We start from the raw sequence: 20,247 nt of genomic DNA, 5'->3' as shown, positions 1-20,247 counted from the left end.
TAGATTTTCATTTTATAGCAAGAAAGATCCATTTTGTTTTAAATTTATTGATAGAGAGTCTCGACTCTACAAGTCTTCAGATGATACTACTACAAACATTACTAAGTTGGAAGTCATTCAGTACAATGCCAGGTATTGTGAGAAAAATAAAAAACTACTTCTTGTCTGTAGGGAGCTTAATGCAAGGTAGAAACAGATACACAGAAAATAATAATAAAATGCCAAAAGTACAGTGAGAATGATAAGTAAAGATGAGATCACCAACGCTGTAAGGAAATCTGAGTGGGGAGGGAAGGGCCAATGGGGAGATGAAGAGGCAGTAAACTGTATCCTAATTTTTAAGAAATGCCTACACAGATTCCTTGGCCACTATCATAAACCCATAAACATAGGGAAAATGTTATATTAACCTGTTGTGTAAAGAACATGTTACCTTTTTGCAATCTGAGGTCAAGAAAAGGGGTGGTCATCATTTTGTGCAATAAAATTTCAAACCACTGGAACCCATGTGTGTATTAGTTGGAGCTGGCAGAGAGGGCGTTGTGACAGTTGTTTTTGCACGCACTTGTATGAACAGTGGTCACAGGTGCTCAGAGCGATCTCTAACAGATTTACTTATATGTATACGGTGCCTAAAATGCCTTCCAAAAATTACAATTTCCATTTAAAATTAATAGTTGTTCATGGAAGAGCATGAAAACAGGATGTAAATATCCTATTACTGAAGCAAATCTTCATTACAAGAATTACTACAAGTAAAAGAACAGAAAGTGCTTGGGACAAACTCTGCAAGTAGATGAAGCTTGGTGACCTGCAAAGAAGTATTGCTTATCACACGCTAAGCGTCTACATGAAAGCAGCAGAAATTCCTTGAACTAGATAAAGCAATTAGCAGTTGGTACGACTGATCCATGCACCATGAAGGATTTGTTAAGATGCCAAACGTCAATCTGCCATGGAATTGTGGCCTTTGAACGGAAGCTGTTTAACTTCCAGAAGTGTCTGATTTAATTGACGAAGAAAGAGAAACTCTTAGGGCGAATAGGAAAGTGTACACATAAAAATGTGCAGGATACTTAGTAACTTGAGATAAAATTCCTGTGTCAGTGGAGGATTATTTTAGGAAATGGTTCACTACTGACACACAAAAAAAATGCTACTCTAAACAAAGACAGCACTGACAATTTTGATTAAGAAGAGACTGATTCTGAATACAAAGTTCTTTACAACCGAATTCACTTTTGTTTTCCTTTTTACAGATACAGAGGAGATACAATAATTTTTTATATCTATGCTTAAAGTCTAATACAAGAAGCAATGAACAATCTAAATTGGAGAAAACAATTCCATTTACAATTAAATCTAAAAGAATAAAATACTTAGGAATAGATTCAAATAAAGAAGTAAAAGAGTTGTACACTGATAACTACAAACTACTGTTGAAAAATTCAAGGTTGAAATAAGTAGGGAAACATCCCATTTTTCCATGGATTAGAAGATAATACCCATAAAAATTCTGCCTTTTTGTTTTCAGAAATAACTTGATTTGAAAATTCATATGAAAATTCAGTGGAGTCCAAATAGCCAAAACAATCTTGAAAAAGAAAAAAGTCCTGATTTCAAAACTTACTGTAAATATAAAGCAAGACAGTGTGGTGCTGTAGTATAGATAAAGTAGCACTGGTACAGGCATACAGACCGACAGAACAGAAGTGAGAATCCAGAAATCAGCCCATACATGTATGGGTAATGCATTTCAACAAGAGTCCTAGACCATTCAATTGGGGGAAGAATAGTCTTTTCAACAAATGGTCCAGGGGCAAACCAATATCCACATGTAAAAGAATCAAGTTGAACAATTAGCTCATACCATACACAAAAACTTAAAGGCCCAAATGTAAGCTGTAAAACTATAAAACTCTTAAAAAGAAACATAGGAGTAAATCTACATGATCTTGGATTAGGTATTGGTTTCTTAGATGTGACAACAAAAGCATAAGCAACCAAAAGAAAAACTAGTTAAGTGGGACTTTGTCAAAATTAAACATTTTGTGAGTCAAAGAACACTAGCAAGAAAATAGAAAGGTATCCTTCAGGATGGAAAAAATATTTGCAAATCCTACATCTGACAAGGGTCTACTATCCAGAATATACTATTGCAATTTTTTAAAAATGCAATTTTTAAATGGTCAGAGGAGTTGAATATTTATCTGAAGATGATATACAAATGGCCAATAAGCACATGAAAAGATACTCATTAGGGCAAAGCAAATCAAAACCATAAAATTCCATTTGACACCCACTAAGTTGGTATAATTATAAAGACCATCAGTAACAAATCTTGGTGAGGGTGTGGAGAAAATGAAACTCACATACATTGCTGGGGGGAATTATAAGATGATAGAATTTTCATGAAAAGTTTAGCAGTTCCTCAAATGGTTAAACATATGCCCTAGCCAATCCCATTCCTATATACCCAAGAAAAGTCAAAACATATGTTCACACAAAAACTTGTATGTGAATGTTCATAGCAGGATTATTCATAACTGCCCCAAAGTGGAAACCATCCAGATGTCCAAATGATGAGTGGATAAACAAACTATGGGATAACTGTACAAAAGAATATTACTTGTGCATAGAACAGAATGAAGCACTGAAGCTTGGTACATATGGACAAACTGTGAAAACACAATACTAAGAGAACCTACACAAGAAAGGCTGTATCTTGTATGATTTTATTTTATGAAGTGTCCAGAATAGACAAATCCAAAGAGACAGAAAGTACATTAGTAGTTACTCAGACTGGGGGAGGGAGGAACTGGGACCAACTACTAACTGGTGCAGTGCTTCTTCACTGGGATTAGTGGTGATGTTTACACAACACTGCAAATGTACTAAACACCTCTGAACTCTACACTTTACAATGGTGAATTTTATGTTATGTGAATTACAATAGTTTTTAAGAGTCTAAAGGATCTTTTAAAATAAAGAGATATGAAACAATATGTTATGATTTAATTGTTGGCTCTTATCTTTTTTGAGGCTATATAAAGTAATAGTGTTTTTTTAAACCCAAGTCATCTTAGATTTGCTCAAATATGGGATGCCTGGGTGGCTCAGTTGGTAGAGAATCTGACTTCAGCTCAGGTGATGATGTTATGGTTCATGAATTCAAGCCTTTGTGTCCTCTATCTGTCTTTCCGCCTGACCATCCCTCTCTCTTTCTCTCTCTCCCCACACCACCCTCAACAATGAACATAAAAAGACTTGCTGAAATATGGGTAGCTAACAAGTAGTTACTAGTATAGTAGTAACTGTCACATATGAACGGCTTAATAAATGCTTCTTGAAAAAATAACAGCTTCTCACGCCTTTCCTTCAACAATTATGGTGCTATTTTAACTTCTGATATATTCTTTTATTTAACAGTCAGTAGGAATGTAGAACTGCTTTTTGTTTTATACATTTCTTCTACTGAATGTAGAATTGCTTTTTACTGTATTATTCATTAAAATATGTCCCTGGGGAATGTAAACTATGGGAATACGTAAACACGTAAAAGGTTTTTCTATGTAAAGACATGAAAGGCCTGAACCAAATTTTAGAATATGAGCATAAATTTCTTTATTCGTCAAGTCATAAGTAACAAATCTCTATTTCTTAAGATTCTTCATATGGAGTTAATAAAACTATTTGTAACTAAAAATGCATAAAATATACAAACTAACAATGATTTATAGTTCCACCACCAAAATTAGCTACTTTTAAATCCTGATGTATTTGGCTTCCACTGTTTGTTTTTACATGGAAAAAACCATCCACTGTTTGTAACAGTGACATATATTCATTTTAAAAATTTAATCAACACTGTAAAGCACACAAATTTTAAATAAATTACCATCTAGGTTACATTCTGACAGAAAAATATTATAAAATTCAGATCATATACTTCTCATAAAAAGTTGTCATTTTATTTTTAACTGAAATTCAATAAAACAAAAGGCCAGTAAAAATGTAGAGTTTCTTCTTTAAACGTGCTAGCTATGGGGCACCTGGGTGTCTGAGTTAAGAGTCTGACATCTGCTCAGGTCATGATCTCGCCATTTGTGAGTTCTAGCCCCACGTTGGGCTCCATGCTGACAGCTCAGGGCCTGCTTTGGATTCTGTGTCTCCCTCTCTCTTTACCCCTCCCATGCTCACACACTGTCTCTCTGTCACTCAAAAATAAATAAGCATTAAAATTTTTTTTTTTAAATATGCTAGCTACTACATCTAGTATAACATTAAATAGTGGTAGAATCAATTAGTATCTTAGTATTTCTTTATTAAGACACTAGCTTTGGGACAGAAACATTCACACATACTCATGTAAAAGAAGTATTATTCAGTTCTTTTTTCTTAACTATGTCACACAATGTTGAATTCTATTCAGGGCTTTTTTGTTATCTGTGGAGACAATCTTTTCTATGTTAGATCTATTATTATAGTATTATATTAACAGGTTTCCTAATGTTGGATTTAACTTACATTTCTGGATTAAATCTGTGTGGTCATGGTATACCATTTATGTCTTGCTAAGATTCTGTTCACTAATACATTATTTAGAACTTTTATATCAGTATCTAAAAGTGACATTGAGCTATAATTTTTTATCTTTTACTTTTTTATACTATGTTTATCAGGTTGTATTTATCCCCTACGTTTTTATTTGTTCTTTCTGCCTTTGTGATTAAACTAGCTAGGTCTCTAATTTGTTTATTTTCAAAGAAAAACTTTGTGTTCATTAATTAGATGTGTTTTTCTATTCTTTATCTCAATTTGTAGTTTTATCTTTATTATTTTCTTCATTAGTTTTATTTACTTTGTTTTTCTTGCTGTACTGGTCTGGGAAACTGGATTCATTTATTTTATTTCATTTTTAAGAAAAGGTATATAAAAATTATACATTTGCCTCTGATTGTCTTAAGTCTCACAGGGGCACCTGGGTGGCTTAGTTGGTTGAGAGTCCGACTTTGGCCCAGGTCATGATCTCATGGTTCATGGGTTCAAGCCTCGCACTGGACTCTGTGCTGACAGCTCAGAGCCTGGAGTCTGCTTCCGATTCCGTCCCTCCGTCCCTCCCTCCCTCCTCCACCTCGCTCTCAAAAATAAACATTTAAAAAAATAAAAATAAATAAATCTCACAAAGTCTGCTATGATGAGTTATTGTCATTTTTTAGAAATTCATAATTTCAGCTTTTATTTATTACTTGCTGCATCTTTTTCTACATGATAACAAGTATTACTTTCTAACTTCATGTTATTTGGAATGGTTTCTGGTTTTGTTCTAGTTGTTACCTTTATCCTTTATATACTAGCTAAGTGTCCTACCATTCTCATCCTCTCCCCCTTATAGGTTACTTGATCTTTTTGCCTAGACCTTGGATATATTATCTTTATTTTTAGAGCCTAATCGTTTTAGTAGAATATGTCTTGGAGGTGATTAATACAGGTTAATTTTCTCAGTCTTTGTTAGCCTGATTTTAATCTTTTATTTCCAGACATTTTTCTTGGATTACAGATTCAGTATTAGCTCTACTCCACTTTTTTTTAAATTTTTAATGTTTATTTTTGAGAGAGAGAGAAACAAACAGAGCATGAGCATGGGGAGGTGCAGAGTGAAAGGGAGACACAGAATCTGAAGCAGGCTCCAGGCTCTGAGCTGCCAGCACAGAGCCTGATGTGGGGCTCGAAGCCCCAAACCATGAGATCATGACCTGAGCCAAGGTCAGACACTTACCCAACTGAGCCACCCAGGGGCCCGAGTTCTGCTCCACTGTTTTACTTCTTCAGTGACTTCACTGATAGGTCTTCATTGCTTGACTTCCAATTCAAATGCTTCCTGACTCATTTTACTTTTTTCTTCATTGCATTTTCATTCTCTTGGTTCCTTCCCTGTTTTTCTTCAGTGTTCTACATTAACTTTTCTTTCAAACCTATTCTTTAGGCAGCTTATTCTTTAATATTTACTTCTGATATAGTTTTGCCTTTTTCTCCATTTCTTTCTAGAGTGTAATCAACTACCAATTCATTTCTTCCTATTCTGGAATATTTTTGTTCCTAGTGTTGGATTTCTTATTTAAAATATTTTTATCCTATCTTTAAATGCCTGTCTGAAGATACTGAATAAAATCTTATGGTGGTATTACCAGGGTTTTTGTTTTTTTTTTTTTCCTGCTTCACTACTGTTTTTCTGGAGAGGGTTTCATCAGAATTGCTTTCCTTAATTTAGGCAATTTTTTTTAAGGACAGTAAATTTGTACACATAGGAAGGCTAGCTGATTTGACTGGTTTGTGAAAATATTAACTCAAGAGCAGCCTCCTGTGTCTGTGTATCAAAGTACAGTTTCCTTATCATATGGCTTTTATGAGGGTGAAGAGGGGGAAGGGATGTGTGTGTCCTTCAAGTTTTAAAAAATTTCTTTAGTTTTACACAATCCTAAATATAGTCCTTTTTGTTGTTGGGTTTCAGTTGGTGGATTTCTTGGCTAATACTTATTCTTTTTTAAAATCATTTTGTTAGATATTTGAGGATGAAAATTCTGTAATATTTCATCTGTTATTTAACTTTGAAATCTTTTTAAAAAAATTTTTTGTTTTTATTTATTTATTTATTTTCTCCCCCACCCCCTGTTTGTATTTATTTTTGAGAGAGAAAGAGAGAAAGTGTGAGCAGGGGAGGATAAGAGAGAGAGAGGGAGACATAGAATCTGAAGACAGCCTCCAGGCTCTGAGCTGTCAGCAAAGAGCCCGACACAGGGCTCAAACCCATGAGCCATGAGATCATGACCTGAGCCAAAATTGGAGGCTTAACCGACTGAGCCACCCAGGCGCCCCTTAACTTTGAATTCTTAAAGTCAATACTTTTTTGTGTGTGTATATGTATATATTTTATTTTTTAGAATAGTTTTAGGTTCATGGCAAAAGTGAGCAGAATGTACAGAGATTTTCCATATCTCTGTACAAAGCCTCTCCATTATGATCATCCCCTACCAGAACAGTACAAATGATACACCTACATGAACTTATCATTATCAACCAGGGTTCACAGTTTACATTAGGGTTCACTCTTGGTGTTTCCTGCACATTCTATGGGTTGGACCAATTTATAAGGACATGTACCCACCATTTTAGTACTATACAGTTTCACGGCCAAATTCCCCATTCCTTCATTCATTCGTCACTCTTCTTTATATTTCTTTTTATAGTATAAAAACTACCATTATTCATGACCTATTGCTGTTAAAATGCCTATAATTATAAATTGATTAAAATACTAAATAAATGTGTCTTTTACATTGAAAGTCATCACAAGTAAATCCACTACTGGATTAATTTTTAAAATATACATATTCTAAGTTGTGACATTTAATTCAGTTTACTCTCTTCCATTTACATTAGTGCCTCTAGGATACTCTACTATGCTACCTTTATTACCCACATCATCAAAAAAAATTCCTATGTGGTCAGTACACACTATTTACAAAACTATCAATATAGACTTAACGCCCTCTGAGAACATTTTGACAATTCTTTTAAAAGAAGCAGAACATTCAGCTTAACACAATTTCCCACTGCCTGAGCCTTCTTGTTCTTTATACTGTCCATACCCTGTACCTCATATTCTATGGCATTCATTCATTCATTATATATTCATTCTATCAGAAAACATTTAGTAATTGTCTATTATGTGACAGGCTCTGGTAATACACTGGTAAAAAATACAGGTAAGTTTCCTTACCCTCAGGAAGCTTACAGTTTAGTGGGGAGTTAGAGACAAGAATCATAATATAACAAAGGGCAATGTGATAGAGTGCCTGTGGTGGGTGGATATGGAGATGGGGTGGTTATTTAAAGTGTGGTAGTCAAGAAAAACTTCTTTAAAGAGATACTTCAACAGAGAGCTAAGGAAGTTACCATTCAAAGACCTTAAGAAAGAGGGTCTAGGGCACTGGGAAAAGCTATTGCAAAGAGTGGAGGCAGGAACGAGCCTGAAGGAGCAGCTAGGAAGTCAGTTTACTGGGATGCAGGGAGCAAGCAAAAGAATGGTATGAGGTAAGGCAGAAGCTGGCAAGGATACTCTCATACTGGAGGCTATCATAAGCAGTCTAGATTTTAATCTGTCACTGAGACCACTGGAGAGCTTTAAGTTTGGGTATAATATTTTTCGACTTATGTTTTCTAAGAACCCTGACTACTATATGGAGAATGGACTCCAAGGAGACAAGAATGAGAGAGGAAAGACCAAAGAAAAAGCTGTGGCAGCAGTCCACTCAAGAGGCTTCCTCCACGGGTTTAGACTAGGGTTGTACTACTGAAGAAGACGACGAATCAATGTAGACAGCATGTGTTACATGGGAAGCAGACAGGACTTACTGAAACACTGACATGGAGTTGTAAAGGGTGGTAGAATCCAGTCATGCATATGGCGGTGCCATTTACTGCACTGCAGGAGACAGGGAAGGGACTGGACACAGAGGAGCACAGGTCCCCCTGCAGTAAGGAGCTCTTTCCCTAGCCCTCACTTCACACACACTGGCGGGAGGGAAGCTGGGTCACAGAGATAAAAGACATGAGAACTATATCACACCAGCACCCCTTGTCCAACTCAAAGTGCTAGAGTCACAGCCCTAGCATATGTTGAGGGTAGGAAAGAAAATAACTTGCAATCAACTAAGCGACTGAAGCCTAAAAATATGTAGGCTGAATCTTAGAAAACGAAATGTGGTAACTGAAAATGGCCTGAAAAGTTTTAGAATTGAACAAAGATGTTGTCCAGAAGATGCAATACGAGTGGAAGCGGGGTGGTTAGAACAGCTGAAAGAGTAACAGGAAAAAAGTAAACTCTTATATGTTCATTCCCCAAGATTTTCAGAATACTTAATAAATGAGGAACCAAAAGTGACTCGACAATGAGGAAGTGGTCAGTTGTATCAAAAGCTGCTGAAAAGTTAAGAAGGATGAAGACCAAGAACTGACTTTTGAACAACAATATGGCAGTGGCTGACCACCGAGATAAAAGTCATTTTATAAGTTGGAGAGGCACAAAAGCCAAATCAGCATGGGTTTAAAAAAAAAACAAAACAGTATAGAAGTGAGGAAATAAAAGGAAAAATTACAATCTACTGAGAACATGAGCCACAAACATATGAAAATAAAGCAAGCAAACAAAAAACAAAACCAGACTTTTAAAAATCATAATGGCACTTTCATTCCTAGCATGCTTCACGGAAATACCACTACGGGTCAGCATTCTGCAACCGAAGCATACACAGTGCAGGGAAAACTAATTTCCAAATAAATTCTGCTTTTCTTACCTTCACTGATTAAATTTAATGTATCTTGTTTTCCATCTCCTTCTTGTGACTGACCTGGATCCAGTGAAGTCTGAGAAAGGCTAACTTCAGCTGATAACTGGTCAAGACTTTGATAACTTTTTCTGTAAAACAAGAATGAAATACTACTTGGATTTCTTCTCACAAAAAAAGAATTTCTAGAGATATTCTTTAAAGGTTTTCTTCAATTTACTGAATTTTTTATTTATTTCTCCTCAGTTTCCCTCCCCCCCCAACTCTGTCTCTATTGTGGCTGCAAATATAACCTCCATTATGCTTTTTCCTCTACGTCGTTGGAGACCTCTTTGGAGGTCTCTGAATTTGATTCACTAAAAAAGAAAAACAATTTGTCAGAGTAATTTAAACCCTTACACAAATTTTTTATTATCTAGCTGGTTAGAAAATGGGGACTTTTAGGTTGTTATGAATTTTTTATTCTCTTTTAAGTGGACTTCACACCCACCATAGAGCCCAACGTGGGCCTTGAACTCACAATTTTTAAGATCAAGACCTGAACTGAGATCAAGGGTCAGATACTTAACCACTGAGCCATCCAGGTTCTCTTGGTTATTGTCAGTTTTCAAAGGAGTGGAAAATCTACAGATTACTCTTATGCAGAAACCAAATTGATAGAACTTAATAATGATGTAGTATCTTTGTATTTGTAGGCACTTCAAAATTCACCAATGTCTTGATATTTTTACAGATGTTTTTATGTAAGAGTAATTATAAATTACCACTACAAATTCCTCTAATTTAGAAGTTTAAAAATCTTGGATAATAGGTGTTTATGTTAATATACTATCAAGATAATTAATCTCCTTCCCTCGTGTATTTGCTACTGTTAACTCAATTTCCATTAAACAAATTATGAGAAATAAATTATAATACAGGAAAAATTCAATTATAAATGGAAACGTAATAAGGCTTATTATAAACTTTCCTCATGTTTTTTTTTTCAGGATAAAAACAACTCAAAAGACATGCAGTTTTGGTGGTATTGACATTTCAAGTAAGAAAATGGAATTCATTATTTATTTCCAAATACATATGATCCAGGAAATAGAATATGCTTTTCAGGTTTAACATCTATTTCCCAAGGTAGCCAAACCCTAACTCATTTCCTAGAAATGTCATATATTCTATGATAACATTACAGGAGAGTATATATAATTTAAACGGTCTATTCCAGAGCTATTATCTATTCAGACACACAAGAGCAAACTTACAAATTTATTTAAAATAGAATCTATTGTAGGAAACTTCTGATAATTACAGTGGATAAAACATATGAGCTATGCAACATATAATAAAAAAGGATATCCAATATTTATTTACCAAATGTTAGGTACTGCACCTAAATGTTTATATATATTAATATATTTTATCCTCACAACTATTCTAAGAGGTTGGAATTATTACTATTCCCATTTTATAGGAGAGCTAACCAGGGCACAAAGAGATTAGATTTGAACCTGGTAGCCTGGCTCTAATTCAGTCCCATTAACTTCTGTACGCTCTCCTTTTCCAGTACAGAAAGAAAAAAAGTTTTTGTATTTTATTAGAAACCTTTCTTAGGTTTCCAACAGCTTTGTTTGCAGAGATTGACCATGTTTACTGTATGTAATCTTATAACTGAAAATTTCACTTGACTTTCATTAAAATTTTATTTCTTTATCTACACAAGAAAGCAGGAATACAGGAATTTAATAAAGGAAGTTATGAATAAATAACTTTCTCTTCCAAATTATTTTTCTGTGCCTGGTAGGTAGAGGACCAGTCTTTAAACTAAATGGCTTTAGTGAGGGATGCAAAACTTGAGAGACTATTGAATGCTGAAAATGAACTGAGGGTTGAAGGGAAAGGGGGAGGGGGGAAAAGAGGTGGTGGTGATGGTGGAGGGCACTTGTGGGGAAGAGCACTGGGTGTTGTATGGAAACCAATTTGACAATAAACTATTTTGGAAAAAAAATAAAATCTATTTTTATTAAAAAAAATAAAAATAAACTAAATGGCTTTAAGTGAATTTCTGACACTGATCTTTCATCAGAAACTTGATAGTTAATATTACTAAATTTAAAAATTATAAAAATACTTACAACAACAAAATACTTAATAGCAAAACAGACATAAAATTCATTTGAAAATTATAAGGACTGAGAGCTTGATGGCAGAAATCAAGTACCATCACGACTTGAGGGGAGGAAAGCCTACAAAAGCCTATAAAACCAGCCTCTGGTAAAAAAAACAACACAAAATGAAGCTTTCTGCTATTTAAGTTCCTTTTAGATCTCATGTTTCCAAATCCAATGTGATTATGGAAAATTTCTATCCTCTAATTTGTTACATTTAGTAAACAATCTTTCAGTTTGTAGGCTTCACTTAACCAAATGTCAATGAACATAGAATTTGGTAGACAATGATTTCTGAAGCAGTAATAAAAATTCCAAGCCAAAATTAGGCACCAGAATCAAAAGATATTAAGAACAGTACCATGTATTATCTTTCCTGCATGAAACTGGTTACAGACCTATGACCTGGGAGAGAATTCTAGTTTAGCTGTTTGCAGTAATGACCAAAAACGGTTTTCCACATCCTCACCTGAGTTCCAGTGCAGCCGGCAGCTCCATCTGCCAAGTGTGCTGTCATCGAGTAAACTGTCTATAGGAGTTCTGTGTTTTTTAAAAGGTCACCACTATGCCCTATTTTAGAATTCTAGACTCATTAATGTCATACTGTAAGACTGAAATCTAACCCACCAGACACATCAAGCCTATCAACAGCCTAATTCTACTTCCCAGAATGGAAGTTTTCAACTAGCAATAGCTTAATCAAAATAAAAATCCCAGATAGTAAATCAGGAATCATGTCACGCGCATCTAGGGCGTTAATAAAACCCACTGCATTCAATATCTAATTATTTAAAAATTTAAATCACTCAAATACAAACTTCTATACAAAGAATTTGGACACCAAATAAAGGCAAATTAAAAGGAAACTAAATTGGCCTGAATTCACTTATTAATAAATTTTCTACAATCTTACAATTCATATCAATGATCAGAAGTAATGATATCAATAATATATATCACCTATTTGTCCAAGAGATGTTCTAAGGTCAGTAAAAATTTATATTATCTGGTAGTCATTGGGCAAGAGCGTGTTAGGCTCAGAAGAAGACACTATTCACATGTAGAAAATAAAAACAAAGTTATGCGTCCTATACGCGTAGAGGCATACAGATGTGCATGGAGCCAGAGAGAGGCTGATCTTTTTATTCTTGGTTTGATTTTCACAGAAATGTACTTAAGGAACAAAACAAACATTTCCTATAGCAGAATACTGAAACACTTTTAATCTACTAAAATTAATGGAAGGATGCAAGGGAGCCTGAAAGGAAAGGTTGTATGCCAGTCAGGTCAATGCAAAATCTACAAGCTGTAAAAGATTTTTGCAGTCTCAATGTTTTAGGAAGTCCTACTCCAAAAATACTGGAAAGATTCACATGAGAAGATGACTTATCAGAAGTCATTCAAAAACGTTACCCTAAATACCAGATGAAGGGCATCTAAAAGCTCATAATTCTCAATAATTTTGTAAATGATAACCTAATTGAAAATAATGATAAATTTAGAAGACAAAAAAGCTTAAGTAGAAAATAAAAATATGACAATGAATCTGATCTTTAGGGATGGAAATGAGTGAGTTAGGCAATAATCTAACAAGATTATATAATATATAATATAATAAGATTATATAACCAGTATCTAATAAGCTCATGTGACCTATACTTAACATATAAATATAAATAAACATTAAAACAAAACTTATTGGAAAAAAAAGGTAATCAAATGCTCTCGGTGTGTGTTAAGGGAATGTGCTTACACATTTATTGTTGAGTTTTTATAATCAGTCTATAATGCTTTAAGCATTTTTAACATGACAACCCTAATGTCTGGAATAAAGAAAAATATAATACTTATAGTTAAATATTAAGTTAATATTAATGATTAATATTAATAGTTAACATTCATCATTAATATTGCCAGGTCTAAATAATCAAGAAAAAGGGAAATGATACTTCTAAGGTTTTATAAACAGTACAGTAAGTGAAAATAAATGTAAGATCTCCTACTGTGAAAAGGATTCTTCCATGAATAGATGACAACATAACCAAGTTACCCAATCACTCGTTTTAATAAAAGTCAGCAAGATCAAGAAATTGATCAAGTCAAATAGCACTTTCTCAGTCTTATCAAAGCTAATTCAGCAGATCTCCTAGAGAAACACAGGCATCCTATTTTCTTAGCAGGACATTATAATTATTATACATATAATTACTAGTTATAGGGTCAATTTCTTTCTTCAAATTATCAAAAGCACTAATGTTCCTTATCAAGAGATTCTTGCCACTTTGATAATAGTTTGTAGGTGCTCAATAAATGTTTGTTAAACTACTTATGATATTGGTCAAATTAAGAGGAATTAATGATGAAGTTAGTTCACCAGCTTTGGCTTATATTACAAATTTGAGAAGGGCAAAAACTAGATCCTGAGAAAAACTATGATGTTTCAAACATGATTTATATAGCACACTCTACTCTGGAAATCTGATTTCTCCATTTTTATATTAAAAAGTTGCATTAAAAAGATTATTTCTTCAGAAAAACGTGGGATTAGCTGGTCATTTTAATTTTACATAGGTTTACAAACTTTCTAAGAAAGGAGACTTGGAACAGTGGGTGGGATGTATATTCTCCAAACACAGAGGATACAAGGTTATCTGAGACCATAAACAAAAAGAGAGATTATATAGAGTATAAATAAAGGTTTCCTGAGACGTGAAATCTTAGGTGCCAAGCGAGTTTTTACCATTTGAACAGGCATTAGCCCCAGAAAGTAAGAGAAGGTGTTGCTTAATGTTGTTACACAGCAAACAGGTTAGCAGAGATTACTTTTAAATCCTGATCTTAAACTTCAGGTCCAGTGATCTCCATACTACACCTTAGCTGCACACATTTTGTTCAGGAATAACAGTTTGGTAATAGGGCCATCTAAAGGCAACAACATCTACAATAAGCCGGATTAAAGGATAATGCTGGGGCGCCTGTGTGGCTCAGTCGGTTAAGCGTCCAGCTTCAGCTCAGGTCATGTTCTCATGGTTTGTGGGTTCAAGCCCCACATCGGGCTCTGTGCTGACAACTAGCTCAGAGCCTGGAGTCTGCTTCAGATTCCTTATCTCCATCTCTTTGACCCTCCCCTGCTTGTGCTGGCTCTCTCTCTCTCTCTCTCAAAAATAAATAAAAAACATTAAAAATAAATAAATAAATAAATAAAGGATAATGCTGAGAAGGAGCTAATGGAGTGGCTGAGTCAAGGGGTATAAAATCTGGATCCATGCCAAACAGTTTTACTACTTCTTTTTTGATACTCCAGTTACTTTTGCTGCTCTTATAATACTTCGTAAAAGCTAGCTATTATTACCACATGCAAAGGTAAACTGAAAGTAAATCTCCCACTTAGACTCACTGGTTCCTCAACAGGGAGCTCTACAGGCAGCCAGGGCTGCAAACACATCTTTTTGGCTAAAATATTTTACCTTCTACTATCTAAAATAACTATGTGGATATTGCAGCAAAAAAGCTTAATATTAGTCCTTTAACTTATCAGGACCTAATGTTATAATATTTTTATAGTTATAGAAGCAGGAGTATCTTGTATGTTATATAGAGATAAGTGAACCAAGCACTGAAATAGTCAGTTTTTCCATATGTCAGAAATACAAATAAACTAATACTTTTATCACTTACATACATCATAGGAAATAAATAGCATGCCATCATAAGAAGATATATTCTAGTTATTCAAAACTTTCAGAGTGGTATCTAAGGGAACTAGACCCCAATCCATGAAAGCCTCAGTCAATACCTTGAGTCAAACTAAGCAGCATGGGTTAGTATATAATTAAGAGTGTCTTACTGATTTATTTTGTAAATGATCTGCTAACTCTTCCTTATGTCTAGCAATCAGTGAAACCAACAAGGAAAAAAGGCAATAGAAGGTCTAATTTATTTTGAGTACTCCCTTTGATAACTGAAAAAAATCACATATAATACAGGCAGAAATTAAATCTATCCTAAAACAATCCCTGTAGAAATGTCTAGCTACTAACTACCTCATGAAAAGCACCCTAAGAAGCATAAATGGAAGCGTGTAGCTCTACCAGAAGGCGGAGAAAGAAACAAAAAAAAAAAAAAAAGAGGGAGGGAGGCATGGAGGGGAGAAAAGAGGAAAGAGAAAAAAGTTGGGGGAGGGAGGAAAGAGAGAGAACAGAAAGGGATGGAGGGACAATACGGAAATAATTAGAAAATTAGCTGAAGATAGGAAAATAAAGATACTGTAAAAGTTATCAAAATGGGCAATGTGTCTAAAAGCCAAAAGAAGGTAATACAGATTTTAAGTTCCAAAATGAAGATACCCTAAAGGAATACAGCCTAAGATTTGGCAGATTTCTCAACATTGTGACAATCTTACTTAATGAAACAGTTCTGAACATGGGATAAAAAAATAGGTAAAGAATTTTGTGGCCCATTGGTAGGGTGATTTTATCTTCTATAGCCTCCAAAAATTAGATTTATTGAAAATAAGAAAAACTCTTTCAGATCCACCAAGAACAAGTAAGTATGTTTCTTCATGAGATGGAATTTTTTCTCACTGGAAGGAAAATTATTCCTAAGGCAAATACAAATACCAAAGCTAAAATTCAAAAATAGATGGCTCATTAAATATGAGCGCATAGACTTAACTGAAGGACTGGCTGAAGATTAAAGGAGAACTAGGTAGCCGGTACAATTCTGTTTAAGAATTTCTTAGATATTTTACTTCCCCAGGGTGCCTTGGCTTCAAAAATATTAACATATTTACTACCTTAATCTGACTTTATCAAGCCAAAGTAGTCTTAAATTCTACTTTTGCCCTCAGGTAATAATGAATTCAGAAAGAAGAATAAGTAAGAAACCAAAATGGATAACCATATGTTTTGGTACAACTAAATTTGTAATTAGTTGGAAAAAAAAGTATTACACTTACTCATACCACTGTTTATTGTGTTTTCGGTAAAGCAACGTATCCAAGGCAACAGCATTGACATCCAGAGCTCCTGGGGAAGGCCACTGGTTGGTGAGGTGGGCAGTTAACTCTTGTCTTGATCTTAAATCATTATTCTTTAGCACAGTCCTGTGAATATTAAGATGGTGAGTGCTTTTGTCTTCACTGCTCTGCAATGGCAGAGGAACCTAATGGTATCAATCTGGCCCCCAAAATTCATCTTTTTAAAATGGTATGTTAACAGATTGTCAACAGAACTGTAGGAAGGCTAGTGGGGCAATGACTATCTGCTACAAGATGTGTTTTTCACTTTCTCCAAATCACTAACATGTGAAATTCAGACTTCTAATCTTCTACAGAGAAATATTACTAAAGGACTAAAGCTCACTTCACATCTTACCTAAAAAACTGTGGTGAGATCTTAAAGTTATAGATTATCAGATTCCAGTTAAATTATGAAAAGATTTCATGTGTATGATCTTCTAGCTTCAAGATTCACAATATATTAAAGTATTTAACACCGTAAACAAAAAACAATTAAAATGAATAAAAAATAAAACTAAATCAGAAAAACATAAAAAAACCCATAAGATTTCTGCAATTGTTTTTTATAAAAGTGACTACCAATAAGTCTTTAAAAAATAATTTCCTGAGGGCACCTGGATGGCTCAGTTGGGTGAGCACCCACCCCATTCTTCATTTCACTGAAGTCATGATCTCGTAATTTGTGACTCTGAGCCCCATTTGGGACTCTCTCCCCGCCCCCAAATAAATAAACATTTTAAAAAAAGAAATAATTAAATCAGTGATAACTACACTGAACAATATAACCCACTAGAAATACTTCCATTTATATGGAATGAGGCCATTATAACAATACATGGTTTACTTTCATTTTTGTAAAACCATTAATAACAATTTGCAAAAGAAGTTACTTTTTGCCAAAATTTAAACCTCAGAAATCACTGTCACAAGACTAATTTAACATTTGAGTTGGTGGTTAAAGATAATTTAAAACCATAATTCTAGGGGCACCTGGGTAGCTCAGTTAAGCATCTGACTTCAGCTCAGGTCATGATCTCATGGTTTGTGAGTTTGAGTCCTGCATGGGGCTCTGTGCTGACAGCTCAGAGCCTGGAGCCTGCTTCAGATTCCGTGTCTCCCTCTCTCTCTGTCCCTCTCCCACTCGCACTCTCTTTCTCTCTCAAAAATAAAATAAAAACATTAAAAATATTTTTTAATTTAAAAGCATAATTCTGGGGAGGCCTGGCTGGCTCAGTTTGTAGAGTATGTGACTCTTGATCCAGGGGTTTTAAGTTCAAGCCCCATTTTGGGTGGAGACATTACTTAAAAATAAAACCTTAAAAAAAAAAAGCATAAATCTGTTTGCAAAGGTTGTATTCTACCTCTAGTAACTAAGGCTTCAAAATATAACCTAGGCAAGCCACATTCTCTAACAGGAGTCCACGACTTTAGAAAGCCAATCAGCTCAGAAGCAAGAAAGTAATATGTGCCTACCACTAAGTGTCAGAAACTGACACTTAGTCCTGTTGGGGATGGCAGAGTCAATGACAACCCTATACTAAAAATTATTCTGCACAATACCTCTAGCTGGAAACCATGATTCAAGTGGAACAATCCCACATATATGTCTCTACTAGTCTTAACTATGAATATTTCTGATTTTACAAAATATCTGTGTACATTTAAAAATATTTGCTCCACTACGTCCATAAAAAAACATTATTTGATGTAAATACAAGATTCTCAGAACTGAATACTAGAAAAGTAGAACAGGCAGAAGACTTGAGAATGTATCACAAGAAGAGATTTGTTTAGGCTATTTACAGCAATTTCACTGGAAAAGGGATGAAAAATTTAAAAAGGACTTTCAACTGATCCATGAGCACAGAATGGTTTTCCATTTCTTTGTGACTTCTTCAATTTCCTTCATAAGTCTTCTATAGTTTTCAGCATACAGGTCTTTTACATCTTTGGTTAGGTTTATTCCTAGGTATCTTATGGTTTTTCGTGCAATTGTGAATGGGATCAGCTTCTTGTTTCTCTTTCTGTTGCTTCATTTTTGGTGTATAAGAATGCAACTGATTTCTATACATTGACTTTGTACCCTGCAACTTTATTGAATTCAATGATCAGTTCTAGAAGGCTTCTGGTGGAGTCGATCGGGTTTTCCATGTAGAGTATCATGTCATCTGCGAAAAAGGAAAGTTTGACTTCTTCTTTGTTGATTCTGATGCCTTCCTTTTGTTGCTTGATTGCTGATGCTAGGACTTCTAACACTATGTTAAACAACAGTGGTGAGAGTGGACATTCCTGTTGTGTTCCTGATCTCAGGGGGAAAGCTCTCAGTTTTTCCCCACTGAGGATAACATTGGCTGTCGGCTTTTCGTAAATGGCTTTTATGATGTTTAAATAAGTTCCTTCTATCCTGTCTTTCTCGAGGATTTTTATTAAGAAGAGATGCTGTATTTTGTCAAATGTTTTTTCTGCATCTATTGACAGGATCATATGATTTATTTCTTTTGTTTTGTTAATGTGATGTATCACCTTAATGGATTTTCAAATACTGAATATAGAATAAACATTGTTAAAATGTCATTATTATCCAAAGCAATTTACACATTCAATGCAATCCTCATCAAAGTTGCACCAGCATTCTTCTCAAAGCTAGAACAAACTATCTTCAAATTCGTATGGAACTACAAAAAACCCCGAATAGCCAAAGTAATATTGAAGAAGAAAACCAAAACGGGGGGGGGGGGGGCATCACAATCCCAGACTTTAGACTCTACTACAAAGCTGTCACCATCAAAACAGGATGGTATTGGCACAAAAACAGACAAATGGACCAATGGAATAGAATAGAGAACCCAGAACTGAACCCACAAGTATATGGCCAATTAATCTTTGACAAAGCGGGAAAGAGTATCCAATTGGAAAAAAGACAGCCTCTTCAACAGGTGGTGTTGGGAAAGCTGGACAGCAGCATGTAGAAAAATGAAATTAGACCACTATCTTACACCATTCACAAAAATAAACTCAAAATGGATAAAGGATCTGAATGTGAGACAGGAAACCATCAAAACCCTAGAGGAGAAAGCAGGAAAAAGCCTCCTTGACCTCAACCGCAGCAATTTCTTCCTTGACACATCCCCAGAGGCAAGGGAATCAAGAACAAAAATGAACTATTGGGACCTCATCAAGATAAAAAGCTTCTGTAAGGCAAAAGAAATGATTTAAAAAACTAATAGGCAACTGATGGAATGGGAAAAGATAGTTGCAAATGACCTATCTGATAAGGGTCTAGTATTCAAAATCTATAAGGAACTCACTCAACTCCTCATCCAAAAAACAAACAACCAAGTGAAGAAATGGGCAGAAGACATAAACAGACACTTCTCCAAAGAGGACATCCAGATGGCCTACAGGCACATGAAACAATGCTCAACATCACTCATCATCAGGGAAACACAAATCAAAACCACACTGAGATACCACCTCACGCTGGTCAGAGTGGCTAAAATGAACAAATCTATGAACAAATGACTATAGATGCTGGCAAGGGTGTGGAGAGATGGGCACTCTCCTACACTGTTGGTGGGAATGTAAACTGGTGCAGCCGCTCTGGAAAACAGTGTGGAGGCTCCTCAAAAAACTATCGATAGAACTCCCCTATGACCCAGCAATAGCACTGCTAGGGATTTACCCAAGAGATACAGAAATGCTGATGCATAGGAGCACATGT

At 34.9% G+C, this 20,247-nt stretch overlaps 1 protein-coding gene across 3 annotated transcripts in view; it reads right to left on the bottom strand.

The window, feature by feature from the left end:
- Positions 1-20,247, bottom strand: part of RUNDC3B (RUN domain containing 3B) — a 141,036-nt gene that overhangs the window by 7,137 nt on the left and 113,652 nt on the right. For 2 of the 3 annotated variants that reach the window (XM_029928378.1, XM_029928388.1), the window contains exons 9-10: positions 16,464-16,610; positions 9,357-9,478 (exon numbers count right to left, since the gene is read on the bottom strand). In XM_029928378.1, the coding sequence (XP_029784238.1) occupies positions 9,357-9,478; positions 16,464-16,610 (269 nt within the window). The remainder of the gene's footprint in view (positions 1-9,356; positions 9,479-16,463; positions 16,611-20,247) is intronic. The other variant, XM_029928397.1, reaches the window with a different exon arrangement.

This window comes from Suricata suricatta, chromosome 2 (assembly GCF_006229205.1).
Source record: "Suricata suricatta isolate VVHF042 chromosome 2, meerkat_22Aug2017_6uvM2_HiC, whole genome shotgun sequence".
Taxonomy (NCBI): domain Eukaryota; kingdom Metazoa; phylum Chordata; class Mammalia; order Carnivora; family Herpestidae; genus Suricata; species Suricata suricatta.
The sequence above is the reverse complement of the archived record's forward strand: the minus strand, read 5'-3'. Positions and strand labels throughout refer to the sequence as shown.